The sequence below is a fragment of the Chinchilla lanigera genome, unplaced genomic scaffold (assembly GCF_000276665.1).
Source record: "Chinchilla lanigera isolate Chin_1 unplaced genomic scaffold, ChiLan1.0 scaffold00029, whole genome shotgun sequence".
In the NCBI taxonomy this organism is placed as follows: domain Eukaryota; kingdom Metazoa; phylum Chordata; class Mammalia; order Rodentia; family Chinchillidae; genus Chinchilla; species Chinchilla lanigera.
This window is the reverse complement of record NW_004955430.1, coordinates 8,761,821-8,780,941: the sequence shown is the minus strand read 5'-3', so window position 1 is coordinate 8,780,941 and position 19,121 is coordinate 8,761,821. Positions and strand designations below refer to the sequence as shown.

At 44.3% G+C, this 19,121-nt stretch overlaps 1 protein-coding gene across 1 annotated transcript in view; it reads left to right on the top strand.

The window, feature by feature from the left end:
- Rftn1 (raftlin, lipid raft linker 1) overlaps positions 1-19,121 on the top strand; it is a gene marked incomplete in the record, with an annotated part of 196,131 nt that overhangs the window by 20,246 nt on the left and 156,764 nt on the right. Inside the window, 1 exon segment of the mRNA XM_013515694.1 lies at positions 1,046-1,198. Coding sequence (XP_013371148.1) covers positions 1,046-1,198 — 153 coding nt within the window.

Below are 19,121 nucleotides of genomic sequence, written 5' to 3'. Positions count from 1 at the left end.
TACCCTTGGCCAGTTAATCTTTTCGTGAGCTAGATTGATGGCAGTGGCACTGGAGCCCGAGGGAAGCCTCGTAGTCGGTACACAACCGGGAGCCCAGTGAGGAGGGAAGCCGCGGGGTCCGTGCACAACAGGAAAACGCCTTCCACTCAGGTGTGGGGGAGTGGATGAAAAGTCATCTCGGGAGTGTCAGCCTGCCTAAACGAACAGAGAGCCTGTGTTGTTTTGGATCCCACGAGAGAGTGGCAGCTCTGCCCACCCTACATGCACACGATCTTAACATTTCTCCATTCTCTTTGCAGACAGAGCTGCAGATCTTCACTCTAATACACATGAATTTCTGCTCCCAGTCTTTCTGGCCCTGCTATTAGTGCTCAGTCAGTTTTCATTTTGGTCTGAAATGACTCTAAGAGCGTAGAAGCGTACTATTATTTCCCACAGATTGGTCTAAAAGAGAAGAAAAGGGACTTTGAGATGAGGCCCATAAAAATACCGTCATCTACTTTTTAGAGATGTTTTATGAATATAAACTCTTGTCTAGATAATTACTGTTGAGGGTAGAAAGGACACTAGAGTTTAGGAATTGTAACAACAACTTATTATTCTCTCTTAGCAACCATTGGGAAGGTGACACGTTTCTTGTTTTTCTAATAGAGCAGCTGACACCATAATGCACCGTATTGCTTTTTAGGTCCCATTTTTAAATCATGTATATGGATTATAGTGGAACCAAGGCACTCCGAGGTATTATTTTCCTCAGATGGAGAAAAAAGACGTAAAACAGGTATTGTTTTGTTGTCATTTAAAAACCACAGGGATGGCTGGTAATGGTGTCCTAAGAGAAAGAGATAGCAGCTTGGGTCCTGAACATAGTCCCCTGTATTCAGGATCTGTATTAAGTTATCCTCGAGTTCTTACAGGCTGAGGCCTTCTGTGTACTCTCCAGGAAGATTAGATGATCTTCTCTACTGCGGTGCTTTAAAACAAAATCTTCGAAAAAAAAAAAATTTACACCTTTCCCCCCTTTTTGTTTTCATTTTATGGGCAGCTGCTGAAATGGGTTGTGGACTGAACAAGTTGGAGAAACGTGATGAGAAACGGCCTGGGAATATTTATTCAACTTTGAAGAGGCCTCAGGTAGAAACAAAGGTAGACGTGGCCTATGAATACCGCTTCCTGGAGTTCACAACGCTGAGTGCCGGTGAGTACACGCCAACCAGCTGTAGCTTTCCTGGTGACCTAGTGCTGAGGCCACTCCGCCATGCAGCCCTGTCCCTGTCGGGAGAAGCGGAGGGGTGATAGGTTGGGGAGCGGGTGGGTCGCCTAGGACACAGCTTACATAATTCCAGATTTTTATGTGGAATAAAAGTCACTTTTTAAAAGACAGCGACTAATTGAAATTAAAATTATAATCTATTAAAGCCAGCAAATACACATGGGTAAACTGAATCTGGCCCATGGCCCACAGTTTACAGGTTCTGGTAGCAACCTCCATGGAAAAAGCAAGGTTTGCCTTTTCTGCTTACCTTCTCTCCCGTCTGCTGAGGATCACCTGGCCACGGTCATTCTCTTATCTGCCTGGGTTTGGCTTTGCTGTACTTGAGACAGAGGGAGTCGGGGTCACCTACTGTGGCCCAGAGTCCAGTGCTTGAGAGAGCAGGGAGTGGCCCCCGGGGGCCTGGCAAGTGATGGTCAAGGGCATCTTCCCAGAGCATGTGCTAAGCCTCTGCTGTGTGCAGTCGGACTGACGCGTGTCCTGGCTTCTGGGGCCTGGTTAGCCTAACAGCAGAGAGAAGGCCCCAGTGCATGAAAACAGAGCCTGGTGGGTTATCATTAAAAGTTGGGTGATACATAAAATATGTATTTGGAAGAGAAAGAGAGCCCTCTTCTTTCTGGGTTTTAGGAAGTTAAGAGCAAAAACTGGAAACATTAAGGCATTTTAAGCCACTTTCTCCCTGGGCTTCTGGGTATGTTTTAAGCTTCTCTGAACATAGAGAAGCATGAGTGGGAAGTGTCCTCATACTTCTGGATTTGAGTCCCGGCTCTGCTTTAGGTAAGCCGCTGAGCCTCTTGGGCCTGAAGTGCGCTCATCTATAAAATGAGGATGTATCTACCTCCTAGGTGGTTGTCAAGAGTGGAGGAGGGAATGTGTGTGTGTGTGTGTGTGTGTGTGTGTGTGTGCGCGCGCACGCACGTGCGCACTCCAGAAGGAGCAGGGCCTTCTGGTATCCCTCCCCTCCCTCCACTGCCTTCCTCTTTTCCTTCTGTTTTTCTCTTCCTGCTGCCATCATTCCTATGTGGAAGCTTCACTGCTCCCTGAGCTGCAAGAGAGATGGGAAGCTGGGCATCCCTGCAAGGACATATTTATACCCGCTGGTCACTCAAACCAACCACACCATCTTCCTCACCCAGTTGCTTCCGTCCAAGGCCCTTTAAACTAATGTCACCACATCCCCTCACCCAGCCAGCTCGGACACCTCAGTCATCTGTGGCCCTGGCTTCTGTTTATCCACGGCTACTGGCTACTGTTCTTTCATCTCAGCCTATGCAGACTGTGTGTGAAAACACATCTCATGTAGCTAGTGTAACAGAGGTTTGGAGCATTTGCCATTTATTTGTTCAGCGATTCTTTACACGTCCGTAATGTACTGGGCATTAGAGTATGACTAAGAGAAGAAGAAAAGCTTGTCTAGGAAAAAAGACAGGAGGAAAATATTCCAAGATGTTGAATCCTGATTGTTAGGGTATTGAGATTACAGGGGAAATCTTTTTTTTTCTCCTTTGCATAGTTTTTGCATCTTGGTTATGTTTCTTTTATTATTAAGAACAGTAATTTTGCTTGTTACTAAGCTCCGTGGACACATGCCATTCTGTTTCCCGGTGTTGCATCCCTCGTCAGTGGAATCGCTTCCCTGGCCTCCTTCTCTGTTTCCCTGTGCTCCCGTGGCAGCAGCCACACGGCTTCTCTGCACTGCGCTGTCTTTGATTGCATTATCATTTGTTTTCTGATTATAAACTGAACACATCCCTATTGTAAGGAACTGGGGCGGCCCCAGGGAAATCTCACCTGGCTCCCTGCTTCTGCCCTTGTTCTTCAAATTATAGTCCTTCTGGGCTCCACCCACTTCTCCAGAGGGGCACCAGCTTCCCTTTGGCCTCACTTCCCTGCCTGTCGTTTTTCGTATTCTGCTGCCTCGACCTTGCTCTTTCTTGAAGTCCCTTCCCCCTGCCCCCAAACGCTTTCGGCTGCTGGACTGCCCATTTCTTTGCCTGGAAGTTCTCCCCAGAGATCTCTTTGCCTCATCTTCTTAACCCTCTCTCTCCGAAGCTTTTCCTGAGCATCTGTTTGACATTTTTACCCTCCCTGCAACTCTCTATCCTTCCCCTCCCTTGATTTTCTCTATGGCACTTCTTAAGAGTCTAAAGAGCTGTATGTTTTGCTTATTGACATTTGTTCCCCTTTTTTGCTGTCTGCCTTCCTTCATTAAAAGGTAGAATCCCTTCCCGTGGGGACAGGGGTTGTGTCTGTTTGAGTCTCCACTGTACCCTGGCACTTAAAAGATAATCAATAAATATTTATCAGACGAATGCTCAACATATATTTCTGCATCCTGCTTCTTTTGCAACTCAACATTGTAGAGTGAAGCATGCACCCTGTCATATTCTGAAAGTATAATTTAATGGATACATATGTTTTAATCACTCAGCATACTGTAATTTATTTAGTAGTCCCCTTTTACTGGACATTTGAGTTATTTTGGGCTCTGAGCTATTATAAATAATGTTGCGATAAGCAATGTTGTACATAAATCCTTGTGTACATTTCTGATGATTTCCTCAGGAATTGCCAAGTTGAGGGATGTGAACGTCAGTCCTCTTGATAAATTGCCAAATCACCCTCCAGATGTAGTAGGACCTGTTTGTCTAAGCCCATCTGATCATGCTCAACTCTTGGGCAGGTTCCCCTGGGCAAATGAAGTTGAGCTTCAAGCTAGTGTTCAGAGCTTTCTTTAATTGGCCCTTGCCCTTTGAGGACTCTCTCCTACTCATCTCCTGGAGGACAATGTGCTATGGCTGCTTTTCCAGCTTCCTCACTTCTTTACCAGCCCCCATCCCTTAGTGCTTGCCAGGTCTGACTCATCTGGAATCAGTTCTTCTCGACATTCTATCCCATCAAAATTGCTCTGTTCTGTAGCTATCAATACCGTCTTCATGGACACTCTTCCTGCATTGTGTCTTAAACCTGTCTGTGTTTCCTTCAGGACAAAGACTAAGCCCTGTTCATCACTTTGTTCATCTTCTTTGTTTGTACTTTCTAGCTACGAAGAGCCTGTCTGTACTATTTGGGTCCCAGTAGATGTAAATGTGGGTGGACATGTGACACATTCAGACTCATTACCTTGACAGCATCACCAGCTTTGCTGATGGGCTCATTCACCATTCTCTAGCATGGAGCTAATGTTTGTTGCGTGCTTTCTATGTGCCCACTCCAGGGATGGGACATTATACTCCCAGTCTCAGTTTTTCCCATATTTTTCAGCTTTATCAAAGGAGGACACAGTGCACTTGGACTCCAGTACGTGTATGGGTTTGATGCCCATAAAACCATCACCATGTTGAGATGCACACATTTCCATTGCTGCAAAGTTCCTCATGCCCCTTGCTCATCCTTCCTTTTTTCTAACCCTCCATCCCTAGTTAGTTACTGATTTGCTGTCACTGATTTTATTGCCTAAAATTTCATATAAATGGAATCACAAAGCACACATGGGGGCTATCAAAGTTATAGTGAATGTTTACATTTTTAAAACTTTATTACAATAAAAGACATATTGCCATTAATCTCCCTCAAAATCCTCCCCTCCCACTGAACAAACTTATCCCATCATTTTTGCCATTTTTCTGAAGCAGTTCTGGAAGGCCTCTTTCATAAGTGTCTTTATGAAATATGAGAAAAAAATACTGCTGCTGCTGAGTTCCATCCAACAGAAAGGCAGCCCCATAAAAACCATAGGGTAAAAAAAAAAAAAAAAAAAAAAAAAAAGAAAAACCAGAAAAACCATAAAAACCATAGGGTGTGTCCTTATCCTCCTTATTCACTGGATCTGTACCATGTGACTTCTGGTTCTTCTCCAAAGTCAAAATGGCCATGAAAGGTAAATGTTGCAACCGATTCAGGAGATTGATGGAGCTGTGACAATGCAGCCAGAGACACTCACGAAAGAGGAATTCCAGAACTGTGTCAGAAAGTGGCAAGAACAATGGGATAAGTGTGCTTGAAGTAAAGGGTTATTTTGAGGAGGATCCGTGGCAGTGTTCTTTTACTGTAATAAATTCTTAGAAATTTAAATATACACTGTATTTTTTTATCACACCTCCTACTCTTTTTTGATCTAGCCTTTTCCACTCAGCTTACTCATTTTGGAGGCTTATTTATATTGTCTGTGCCATCCCTTTTGACTGCTGTATAGTGTTCCATGGTAGGGATGGACAAGTTTGTTTTTCATTTGTCTGTGATAAGCAAAAAGGTTATTTCTAGTTTTTAACCATTACAAATTATGTTTCTATGGATATTGATCTTTGTGTGGGTTTCTCACTTCATTTTTATCCTTGCAGTAACTTAGTGAGTTGTATGGGTATATTCAGTCCTTCTTGCAAATGAGGGAACAGATGTTCAGAGAGGTTAAGTAACTTGCCCAAAGATGCAGTGTCAGGAATCACAGAGATAGACCTCTTGGGGATTGAACCTCCTGTAAACTGTAAGACCAATAGGCATTAACACCAGTTAGAATGTTCTTGGTAGAAAGTTGTGTGGCCACGTAAATGGGCATAAGCATATACTTCTACCATCAAGTTTTGGCATAATTGTCTGTAGGAGATTTTAAAATGGCACCTGAAATGGTAATTTTTCATGGAGAAGATGCCCTTCCAACTCGGGCAAATCCAAGTCAGGGAGACGGTGTTGGCCCTTATCCACCTGGTGGCTTAGGCAGGACCATGTATACTTCTTTAAAAAACTGGGGCCAGAGTAATCACAGTCTTGTTTGTCCCTTGCACAAAGCCTTGTGCTGCTGTGGACGCTACCGGAACCCGTGGTTTCACTTATAGGGTTGGCAAACAGGAAGAGCAGCAGGAATCTCACAGCCAAGCATGTAAGCTGCCAAAAATCTCAATTCTGGGTGATTTGATTGGATCTTAAATTTCAATTAAGTCTGGTCACTGAGGGATGAACCTGCCCTTTGATGGTTTGCATCGCAGACGGAGGCCCGCAAAGCATCACAATTTCTGCAAAACGGTGCCTCATTATCCCTTTTATGTGTGTGTTTTGCCAGTTTCTCTGTGCCAGGCCACTCTAATACTACTTGAAAGCTACCTGTGTCAGCTCCGTGGGAACTGACTGTGCTTTATACATCTGGTGCCGGGGACAGTTGGCACACTGACCAGTCTTATAACGAGGCCAGTGGCCAGGGCTTGAGGCTTGCTTGAACTGTCTGATCCTGCACTGTCAAGTTCAGGAGTCCCCAGCCATATGGCTCTTTAAATGTAATCCTTAATTAAAAGGAAATAAAACTAAAAATTTAGTTCCTGTGTCACACGAGCCACATTTCAAGGGCTTGGTAGACACATGTCTTGATGGCTGCGTACGGGACAGTGCAGATAGGGAACATTTCCATCCTGTCAGGAAACTAGGGTTCTACTGTTCTACTCTGTTTTCTTTTGTACCGGAAATAGAACTCAGAACCTCACACTTGCAAGGCAGGCACCGTGGCACTGAGCTAAATCCCGGGCCCTGTACTCTATTTTCAAGGGACAAAAACTTGGCTTCAGGTCAGAACCTGCATTTATAATTCAGAATAATATACCATCTTATCATAAACGTTTGCTTTTGGGTTCTTAGCAACCATAGCATGATGATTTATTAATTCCACAAGTATTTACTGAGTGTGGACCTTTGATCAGATGCTCTGTTCTGGAAATTTAAGAGTGAACCAGACAGCAGACCTTCCCAGTGCCTGGATTGGCTCCGGGTACTGTAACAAAATAACAGAGACAGGGTAGCTTAAACAACACACATTTATTTCCCCATAATTCTGGGAGATGAGAAGTCTCTTCACTGGAGCTGGGCCTGCTGCATGGTGGGTCCTGTGAGGACTTCTTTCCTGACTTGCACACAGCGGTCTTCTTACAATATAATTGCAGGGGCAGGCTGAGGGGAGAAGAAGAGCACATGCACACACGCTTGTGTCTCACCTTACACAGAGATTTATCCTATTGAATTAGGACTCCAGTGTTACGATCTCATTTGACCTTAATTACTTCCTTGTTCTGAATACTGTGCAAGTTACATTGGGAGTTAGGGCTTTGGCATACGAATTTGGGGGGATATAAGTTAATCCACGGTATTGGGCTCATCTGCTACTCTAGATAGGTTCAAACTCTCTTACAGGTGAAGAACTAGTGCTTGATGCTAAAGTGGTGGTAGGAGAGGGGACCTCTTGTCTTGATGAGAGGGCAGCAGGATTGAGATCTACATGTCTGTTTGGGGTTAGCCAGGAAAAAACAGTGAACGTGAGAGAGTGAAAGGAAATGATCTTCTAGGCAGAAGGAGCATCCTGTAGGAGGAACCAAGACTAGGGATGATACTGTACATATGGAGAAAGGTAGGTGTTTCAGTGGGCTGCAGTGTGGCCTTAGGGAGAAGTAAGGGATAAAGGAAATGATAAGAGGTCCTGTATGTTGGGCTGATGAGGAGTCTAGGCTTTTTCAAGAGCACTCAAGCTTTTTAGAGTGGAGTTACATGATCAGAATCAAATTCTGAGGCCGGGCGTAGTGGTGCACACCTGTAATCCCAGCACTCGGGAGGCTGAGGCAGGAGGATTGCTGCGAGGTCAAGGCCAGCCTGGACTACAAAGTGAGTTCTGGGCCAGCCTGAACTGCATAGTGAGAACCTATCTCAAAAAGGCAAAAAACTCAAATTCTGAAATAACCTCTTGGGTGAGAATGAAGAATGGAAGGGGCAAAAACTAAGGGAAGAAGCCCATTTGGAAGTCACTGCAGTCGTCAGACAAAGTGATGGTGGCCTTGGCCAACGTGGTGGCAGTAGAGGTGAGAAGTGAGTGGGTCAAGAGAAGGCAGGAGGTGGTCCTAGGGCCTGGCTGTGGGTGAGGCAGGGCAGGAAGTAGATGGGAAAATGGGTTTGCTGGGCACCTGGGTGTATGCTGTGAGCCTCACATACCAGAACTCCAATTCTGCTTTGAGCATTGTCAAATAATTCTGTCACTCCATCATTCAAGTAGCCCTGAGAGCTGGAGCGAAACAGTCCCCCTCCCTCGTTCCCTCCTTCAGGAAGAAATTACTTTTTTTTTGGTACTGGGAATCGAACTCAGGACCTTGTGCTTGCCAGGCAGGTGCTTGTGCCACTGAGCTAAATCCCTGGCCCCAGAAACTGCTTTGACAGGGCTAGATAGTAAATGGGACCAGAATCCAGCGTTGGCAGGCTTTTCTCACAGGCTTTGCTCACTGTGCTCGAAAGAGAGCTCAGGGCCCGCCTGGGAGTCCCGCTCCCAGGACCTCAGTGGTTTGTGTTTGACTAAACATTGGGGTGTAATTTACATACAATAAAATATACCCATACCCATATTAAAAGTATAGTTTGATGAGTTCTGATAAATAGGAACATCTGTAGAAATGCCACCACATCAAGATAGAGAACATTCTTATCACTCCAGAAAGCCCCCTCGGGTGCCACCTTCCACAACTATGACCTTTATATCACTGTGCATTCACTTTGCTTCTTTTTGTATTTTAACTTCAGTGGTATCATTCAGTATGTGTTCATGTCTGGCCTGTCACTCAGCATGTTTTTATTGTATGCTGTTGTATGTATCAAGGGCCTTTTGTTTCTGAGTAATATTCCAATGTTCGGATATACTATTTGTTTAATCCCTTTCCCATTAACTATTTGAGTATTTCTGGTTTGGGTCTCTTACAAAAAACTTGCAGTGAAACGTGTGAACAAGTCTTGTGTACACGTATGTTTTCATTTCTGTTGAATAAATAAAATATGGTAGGAGTGGGATTGTTGGGTGGTTTGGTAAATGTATATTTACCTTGATAAGACACTGTGTTTTTCGGAGTGTTTGTACCGTTTTACAGTTCCAACAAAAATGTATGTGAGTTAGTGGCTTAAGTTTTTAACATATAACAGTTAGAGCTACTGTTTAGTAAGCATTAGTGTTGTATTGACCTCTGTTAAACTAATAACAGTCATATGAGGTGGGTGGAGTCACTTCCGCGGCATAGAGAGAGATACACTGAGAGATGGAGTTTGGAGAGTTATAAAAGTACCCTGCCGTAGGCCACGAAGATGGTGGCAGCTTGCAGAGAATGCTGTGGTCTTTCTGAGTCTCCTGTAGGCTGTGGTGAGTTTGAACTAAATCAAAGGGCTTCAACACGAACAGTTCAAAAGTCTCTCTGCTCCATTGCCTGTCTTTTCAAGCTTGTCTTCTTTTGCTCCTCTTAAATTTCTTGGGTATAAAGCGTTCCCATGATACACATTACAGCTTCTAGGATCAGGCCACATGGCCACATTTTTAAAATTCCCATCTTTGTGGTTTTCCTCTGCAAGGGGTCTTTGAGGGCTGACCTTTAGGATGTTTTCTTCCTCGTTGTGCTGACCAGGCTCATACTTGGCTTTTTTTGGCCGGCGTTTTGGGTGGTCATGATAAGAACATGGGGTGATAGCCACGATTCAAAACATGCACGTTGTGCAATGAATCATTTAAAAGTCCATTTTTAATTTAACTTCCGGTCTGGATAACATGAGCCCAAATACAGCTACAGACACATTTGGCAGGCATTGAGCTGTCCTCGCACGCGGCCTTCACAGCTGGGAGAAGGACTAATCTGAAAAGATGGGTCATGATTTACATACTGCGTGTTCTGAAAATGAAGAAATTGGGTTTTGTTGTTGTTGTTGCTGCTGCTAAGAGCTTCAGTTCCCAATGGTTGATTATAAAGTCCTGGCACTTCTGATGACAGGGCTTGTGAAGTGAGGTGACAGGCAAGTTCCAAGGAATCACCCAAAATGATGTTACCCTGCAGGAAAGACAATAAGTGAGGTTAGATCTAATCGTGGTGGTTCTCAAACTTAAGTGTGCGTTAGACTCACATCTCCATTGCTAATACAGAACGCCAGGCCCCAGCTTCAGAGTCTGACTCGGTAGGTCTGGGGCAGGGTCTGAGAATCTGCATTTGTGACAGCTTCTTAGGTGCTAGCAATGTTGCTGAGTCCACAGTTTGAGAACCTTAAAAGACTGGGAAGTACAAATTTCTTTTACCTGAGTGGACAGTCAGTAATACATATCTACCTATATATTTATGATGAACTTACAGCTTATTTCCTTAAAGTGGCTTGTAATATGTTTGAGAGGATAGGCCATGATTACAGTCCTAAAAATAATAATAATAGTAAAAGTTGATGCGATGATTCTGAAGCTTTGTTTAAAACTTGCCCCTGTCCAGGCTACGTGCCAGACCCGTTCAATTAGTCTTGGGGAAGGGACCCAGCTGTCAGTAGCTTGTGGAACTCCAGGTGATGTGACTGAGGTTGTGAACCAGTGAATGATACGTGCTAAGGGCCAGGTGGTTGGTATGAGCATGGGCACTCCATGGGTGACCCTCAGGTGGGTCGCAGTGTGTGGAGACTGCATTTCCTTTTAGCCCTTAGAGCCGCTCAAGCCTGCAGTGCCTCTGGATCCTAGAAGCCTAGTCTTTCCCCAGACTGGTGTGTGAGCATGCGACCTGGCAGAGGTTGGAAGGTCCTGGTGTGGCAGTGTGAAAATTCGCCATCCACGTAGACAAGCCACCCCAAGGGCTGGGCTCTTAGGAGAGGCTTCCCAGAGGAGAGAAAGCTTCTCCTGGACCAGAGATGGGGGACAGAGAATAGCCTTGAGGTGGAGGAGGAGAGCTGGCACCTCACTGGGGAAGGGTGCAGCAGAGCGGAGAGGCAGGCATGTGGTTCTATTCTTGGTTCCTGAGAGAGGAAAGTGAAGATAGAATGGAAAGGGCCATTCGGGAGGCTGGCTTTCCGGGTGGACATACATGTAAGGTGCCCTGGGTAGGTGCAGTGCACTGGGGAGAGCTGGGTTCCAGAGCAACTGAGATGCAGGGGACTCAAGTGAGGAGGGTGTTTCTAACCGCTGGAGACTTTGCTTCCCATGGTCTGGCCCAGTGGCTCTCCTGAGGTGGTCCCCCTAACAGCAGCAGCGTGTGTGGACCTAGCAGGGCAAAATCTTAGTCCCTACTCCAGATCTGCCGGGCTGGAAACTCCACGGGTAGAGGTTCTGCAGTCTGTCTTTTGACAAGCCCTCTGGGTGCCTCTGATGTTAAGTTAGAGCAAACTGGGCCGGGGGTTCTGCCTGCCACAGTGCAGGAGCACACTGGGAAGAAGGGGTCGACTATAGGAGAGCCTGAGTGGAAGTGAATGAGCAGAGTGGCTGCCAGGGCCCAGCTGAAGTCAGAGGAGAACTGGGTTAGGGAACAGCTTCTCGCTGGCCTGTGTGTAGATTTGTAGCCAGGAGAGGCATGGGCCTCTTTTTAGTTCGGGATAAGTAAGTATCTGTACCCTTCATCTTTCTCCAGGGCAGGAGGGCATAGCCAGGAGCAGTATGGACTGGCTGTGCCCAGCACACACAGGCGACGTTGAGGGCCTGGCTACATTTCATCTACACAAGGAGATGAGATTTTATTTTTATTTATTTTTCAGTTCTGTGGCTCCTCACAGGTAACTCTAGCTGGTCACTTCAAAAGCAAGCCTAGTATAGTCAGTCTGACCTGCCTCCTCTCAGCCTCTTTTTTTTGTTTTTTGTTTTTTTTCCGGTACCGGGAATCGAACTCATGACATTGCGCTTGCCAGGCAGGCTCTGTGCCGCTGAGCTAAATGCCCAGCCCCCTCTCGGCCTCTTTTTCTACAGGTTTTTAACTTATTTAGGTCTCCCCGCCACCTCCGCTCCCCCTGCCAATTGCCTGCCAGTGCGACCAGCCCTATAGAAATGACCCGAGGTTGACAGTATAGAACCAGGGTTTGTCTAATGTGTCGGGGGTTGCTAGGCCTGACATCTAGGTTCAGGTGCCTGCAGGTGCAGACCCCCCACCCCTTCACATAGAAGCCCCACAAAGAAAGCGATGGAAATGAAGAGAAATCATGGGGGGATGGGGAGTTATTTGCATTGTAGGAGGATTCTTGGTTTAAAGTGTTTCACCATGGGGTTCTTTTAGATAGGGGTTTAAGAACCCTGAAGTGTTTGTTTTGCCATCCCTTAATGAGGTATTTACTAGCCCTCTCTAAACAGCATATCCGCAGCTTTAGAACACAACAGATTTGTCTAGAATATTTGCAACTCTTGAGCAGAACTGAGCATAAAGTCACCGATGTTGATGGTATTTTTTTGTCGATAAAACACAAACAAACCTTGAAGCAGAATGTTAGAAGTCTTGGAGGAGAAAAGGTATGTGGAGTGGAGGCCCAAAGCATACTTTGATACTACGCCATAAAGCAATGGGCCCTGCATTCTGGGTTGGGCCTGTTGACATTTTATATCTTCCAAATCATAAGCTCATCCTGGAGAGAGGGTCCCTCTGTAGCACCTCTTAATCTTAATGGCACAAAGGCTGTGCTGCTCCACTGTCCCCTGGGTTTGCTGGGGACCCCTGCAGATGACTCATCCTGAGGGACTTGGATGATGGTGGTGATATTGTTGACCGAAGAGCCAAGGTGCCGCACACCATGCTTAGTATAAATTAGTCCTCACAGGGATCCTGATTTTACAATAAAGAGACAAGCCTCAGTGAGGTTCTCCAGCATGTCCACAGCTCTGCAGCAGATGTGTAACAGGCTCGAGTCAGATTTGTGCTCTTTGAATCCTTTGCTCTCAAACCATGTGGACTGCGTCAAAGGTCTCTCAAGTATGGCTTTGAGATTTGGGAGACTTTGATTTGTCATTGGAAGACCCCAGTAGTAAAGGCCTCCCATTTGATTATGCACTGTTCTAGGGAGACCTTCTCTTCCCTGTGGGTGAACCACACGTGGTGGGGCTGTAAATAGGGACTGGGTGTTGTCTTACTATTGCTCAGTTAATCCTTACACCTCCACAGGTGCTGATTTTAGCTCTGTGTGCTGGACAGTGAGGCTCAGTTGCAGGGTGACCCTTGCATTGCGGAGCTGCTGGCTGCATTGTGTGTCTTTTTTTTTTTTGGTACCGGGAATCGAACTCAGGACCTTGCACTTGCCAGGCAGGCGCTTATGCCACTGAGCTATATCCCTGGCCCTGCACCGTGTGTCTTCTTTCTGTCTAGGGTCTCAGAGGGTTACAAGCCACTTGACTTCACACTGTCCATCACCTGTTGGGCACCACTTATGTCCAAGGTCATGAATGTTGGTTAATAACCCACTGGGGCATAGTGTTGACTTCTGTTTATCGCTGGTTATAAGTAGGGTTAGGTTTGACCTCCAGCTCAGATTTAGAGAGCTAATTGTGGCCTTGGGCATGTGTGGACGGCTGCCCTTAGTACCAGTTTTGTAAACATGCCAAGCTCAGAGCTTATCCTGTGTTGAATAAAGACTCCTCTTTTGCTAAAAATAGTACTGCAGTAGGGTAGGGAGACATTTTTCTTTCCTGGAAAATCGCTCTTTGGTCTTCTAGGTAGCAGTGACTTCTGTAAAACCATCTGTTCCCTCCCATATCATTTGCAGACTATTAGATTAAACAGTTTCTTCTGACCCACTTTCAGCTTCTGTTTCCTCTCACTGTTCGTTAATAAATTGTGCAGCAGAGTTTTCACGGAGACAGAGTGTGTGTATATTTATTTAATTTCAGTTTGGGCAAAAGCGGTGGTTGGGTACCATGAACTTAGTTAATTTCCTATCTGGGTTTCATTTTTGTTTTTGGTTTCTGTACTTGGTGAGGGTTAGTTTTTGCTTTTTGAAGTCTCTTGCAAGGCAGTCAGTGGCAAGAGTTGTGAGTTGAAACTCTGGTTGGGAAGTGTGCTAAAAAAAGACCTTGTTTTTAAACAGAATACGTAAAGAGTGGTAAGGAAATTGGTTCCCATAAAACATGTCTCACAGCAAATAAATATGATCATACAGTTTGCAGGGGTTTTGTAAGATAAATGAGATAATATGGGTGACACGGCTCTAAATCTTCCTGAGCAAAGCTGCTATATGTGTCTTCTGAATGGTTGCTTTTGATGTTGTAACCCCACGTGCTATTAGCGGTAATGTTATTGTTACATCCTTACTAATAGGGGTAATACGATTAGATTTAAGGGAAACCAGGCATTCTTTGCATTCTTCTCTTAATGTAGAAATTCTTCTTGCTCTTTTCCCAGCTACTCTTATGTCCAGACCACAAAACAGCAGTCAGTTTTGTGTGAAAATGGGCTCAGGGCTCTGTGTGAGTATAAACCCGTGCTGTAAATTTTAGCAACTTGAGGCTTCCTCCAGTAAAATGAAATTCCTTGGTGATGCCTGTTATCTGTCAAAGCAAAGCCAAATTATTTTTCTGCAGGGATTCATAAAAGCAGCCCTGTGATAGTGGTAATTTTATCTAATTTGGTTGAAGCAGGACAGAAAATAAGCTAATGTTCTATGCACCCTGCTAATTATGATTATGGATATTGCTTCAGAATTTCTATCCATGAGGTTTTATCCAAGTTCAGTGGGGGTCCAGTATCAGGTTATACTTCGGCCAGATTTCACGGATGCTTCAGAAGAAAGGAAACTGGTTGAATTTTATCTGTGAAGTACTTTGAAGAGCAATTCTGGTATGAAAATGTGGGTGAGTCTGGCTTCAAGGTGTATGTCACTACCGTTAAGTCTAGAAGGTCATTTCCTCAGTTCTGTGTTTCAGACACATTGTTCTTTGCAGGGCAGATCTCCAGATAAATAAATATTACGTAGGCAAAGAGGACTTTCTGCACTTACCAGCAACTGAGTTGGTTTTTTTTCCTTCTGTTGTAGGAACAATCTTTTCAGATACATCCGTATGCTCATCAGGAGGAGTATATATTAGTTGAAGAGCCTCATTGGCTCTTCCTGTTAAGAGGAAGGGGATTGTTTCAATTTGGCATCATGGATATAAATTAAGAATTAGTTCATAAGCATGTATACCGTATGGGGCCATGAGGAGTGCATGTTGCTTTTGATACAAGATTGGTATATGTTCCTAAAGGAGCTGGCATGCTTGTTGAGAAGACTTTACTTACTGGAAGAAGCAGTCTTATTTGGCAAGTTCATTCAACAAAATTTATTCATTATTTACTGAAGACCTACCCTTTCTCAGGCTCTATGTTGAGAATTCGGGTGAACAATATCGCCATATCTCTCAGTGCAGGAAACAGAATCTAAAATATCCCATCAAATTCTATTGTGATTAATGTCCCAGTTCAGTGTTTGTTTTCTCATATTTGAAACCCATCTTGAGCACATCCCTAGTAGGATCTGTGTTATCTTGGAGAAGCAGCTGCTTGCTTACTGTGGTTTATCTTTGACCTGGTGAGCTCCATATGCTTGGAGATTTGTCTGTCTTCTGCTGGGTGGGTACAGGAAATCCTAAAGCAAGCCTAATCTTTGGGTCTGCCCAATAGTAGTTTTCTAAACTCTAGGTTAGTCAGTCAAACCAGCTCAATCACGCTAGCTTCCTGAGGATTGGCTGCTGATGCTGACAGATGAAGCTTTTGGGAGATTAATAGAGGCATCAAAGGTACCCTGAGTATGTAGCCCCTGGGTCTTCAGTCCGTTATGGCTTCCTGGGTAAGAAATGGTCTGTTGGGTTGCAGTGAGATGCAGCTTGTGAAAGAAAAGTTACTGTGCTGCTTCTAACAGCCTGGGCTGAGATAATGCCAGAAAGATACACAAGGAATGAAGACGAAGGCATTGGAACTTTTCTGGATTGTCTTGCTTTAATAAGCAAAATGGTGGTCCAGCTGCTTCTCTTCTTCCTACCATTTCTGGCCAATATGTAAACTGTAAATGAAAACAAAAACTTATTCCCATTTCTACGCAGTGGCTTCTTACTGTGGACTTCGTATACAAGGATTTGAGCAAAACAGTTAAAATCCAGGAAAACATTTCTAAAGCAAGTGTTGGAAACCAAGGTGAAGTGAACTATAAAGATTTTGTTCTCCAGTGAGGAGCTCTGTATCAAGCTAGGATTTGACAGCCAAGATAACTGAGAAAAAAAGCGCCTTCATACTCTTCTGCTTATTAGTTGAGTGACTATGGTGAGCATCTACCAAGATGGCCCGTTTCTCTCGGCATTTAGTGTTTGTGCCCTTGTGTGAGCTCTTTCCCTTGAGTGTGGGCTGGACCTGGTGATTTGCGTCTAGTGAAAAGTGATGGCTTGTCATTTCTGAGATTGGGTTACAGAAAGACTGTGGCTTCCATCTTGGTCTGTTGCTCTGTCTTTCTCATCTCCTCTGAGGGAAGCCTACTGCCATGTTGTGAACTGTCTTGGGGAGACCCACATCACAAGACATTGAGGAGGCCTCCTGCTAACAGCCAGTGAGGAAAAGGGGCCCTCAGTCCAGTGTCCCTGGAACTGAGTCCCACCAACAGCCGTGTGCACGAGCTTGGAAGTGGATCATCCCCCAGGGAAGCCTTGAGAGGACGTCAGCCCAGGTGGATCCTCTGAGGTAACCTCACAAGAGATCTTGAGTCAGAGGTACTGGTTAAGCTGTACCTAAATTCCTGATTCACAGAAACTGAGATAGTGAATGTAATTTGGTGTACATCACTATATTAATACAGGCAGCTTATGTTAAAAGTATTGCTCTTCTCTGAGAAGCATCCCATGGAGTTGTTAGAAACACATACTCTTGAGCCAGACTGCATGACTTCCAATTCTAGCTCTGCCATTTATTTTTTTTTTGCTTTTTTTTTGTTTTTTCCAGTACCGGGAATCGAATTCACAACTCGCGCTTGCCAGGCAGGCGCTGTGCCGCTGAGCTAAATCCCCAGCCCCTAGCTCTGCCATTTATTAATTGGGTGATTCTTGGGAAGGTCACTCAACCTTTCTGTGCCTCAGTTTCCTCATGTGTAAACAGGAAATACAGTTTTTGGTTTCCAGTCTGTATATTCCAGGAAGATTAGGTAGAAGGGGTAGAAATAGGTTTTAATTGACACAGTCCACAGTGTCTGTCACAGTGAATATAAAGGAGAGGTGACATTAGTAGTGTTTTGTCTCTATCAAGCCTCTTAACTCCACGATCAGGTGCTTTCCATTTGGCTGGTGGTCATTTGCCAGAGGAAGGAGGAGTGAGACCTTAGCAGCCAACACACAGCCCCTGGAAGATAGATGCACTGGTCCTTAAAGGCCATTAACGAAATCTCCACAGCGATTTTCTGGTGGTCTGGAAGCAAATGATCACTGTGTTCATTTTTCCATCCTCACCATTTCCTTGATGCCATGGAGACATATCCGTTGCATCTGTAATTTCATGCCATAGGCCTGTGAAGCACACAGCTCATCTCTTCTCAAAACTAAATTACATGTTTAAGAAAAGACTTCACTTGGACCACAGATTTCACCAGCCTGGTTAAAGTTGCTAAGCCTGGCTTCCATCTGTAGAAGTGAAGATATGTGACATTTCAATATATTGACAAAATGCATGTGACCTGTGGTTAGCCTTCCACAAGGCTCAGCACAGACATAAATAAGTGACAGAGTGGTCGGAAGGGTGGGCAGCATAGCCCTCCCTTGAACTTGAGGACTGTTCTTCCCTGGTTGCTGCATCTGATCACTGTCAGTAGTAATGAGGTTGGCTCTTCCCACAGGTGCTACGTTCATTGTGGACTATTTACTGGGTGGTTTCTTTCCTTTCTTTTTAAAACTAGGTTCCTTCAATTCTGTTTCTCTGTGTAAAAAAAAAAAAAAAAAAATTAATTTTTTATCTATGGAAATAGACGCATGCAAACACAAGATCGCTCGCCTCAGTTGTTGAGCCTCTTGTATCTTCATGCTGTTTTTACTTTATCTGTTCGCTAGCAGGAAAATAAAATTGCGTTCGATTGACATGCTGTCCTGCTGAGAACTCAGACATATTACACCCATTCTGTGTGTTCCTACTTGCAATGAAATGGTGGAAAGTCCCTGGCAAACCTTAAATGAGATGGGCACCCGTGATTTATCCGGGATTGGAAGGAATGTAATAATTTACTCATTTTTCCCCATTAAAGGAATACCACATGAATTGAGGCAGCTGAAGCTGTGTGAACACAAGTGTGCATTAGTGGAGACGCCATTAATAATTTACCTTAACAGTGTAATAGTTGCCATTTTTGTGACCAAAATTTGTTTCAACCATTGCTTTATGGATGAAAAGTGGGATCAATTAATATTGAGTGATGACAGCCTCCCTGTGGAGAGAAAATGGGAAATCTTGGTGTCGTCATCTGCCTTGTGACTAAGAAATAGCTTTTCTTAATTGTACAGAACAGAGAAACCCAGGGGGATGTAATTCATTTCTCTCCAGCTTGCGATGCAAATTGAAAGTAAAGAAAAATAACCGTGTACAGAGTGGGAACAGGAGCTCAGCCATGGAGCCATGACTGACTGGGAGGACTGCTGCAAACAAGCAAAGCCCCTTCTCAGCCCCATGATGGAGTCTCCTTTGACTGTAGCATTGCTCCAAGTACTGCTTGTGTCATGTGACCAAGGGTGTTTCTTTGTAGTGGTGTCCTCTGCTTGGAAGCCTTTTTTTTTTTTAATTTTATTTTTATTTTAAAGAATAAAAGAAGGATAACATAATAATAGGGGGGACTTAGCAAATTACAGACAAAATGGTAGGAAATTATCAATGGTTATCATTTTACATATTATTGTCTACAAAATAGTTTCTCAGGAAAACAAATAAACAAATAATAGTGAGTTACAGACAAAAGAGGTAGGAGATTATCAAGAGTTGTTGTACTATACTTTGGTATCTTCAAAGTGGCTTCTAAAGAAAATAAATAGAGCTATACATGAGTGACCTATTGAAAAATCATTAACTACTCTCAATGGTTGTTGTAGGAAACACATAATGATAAACATACATCCATTTATGAAATAGGATAGGAACGTTAC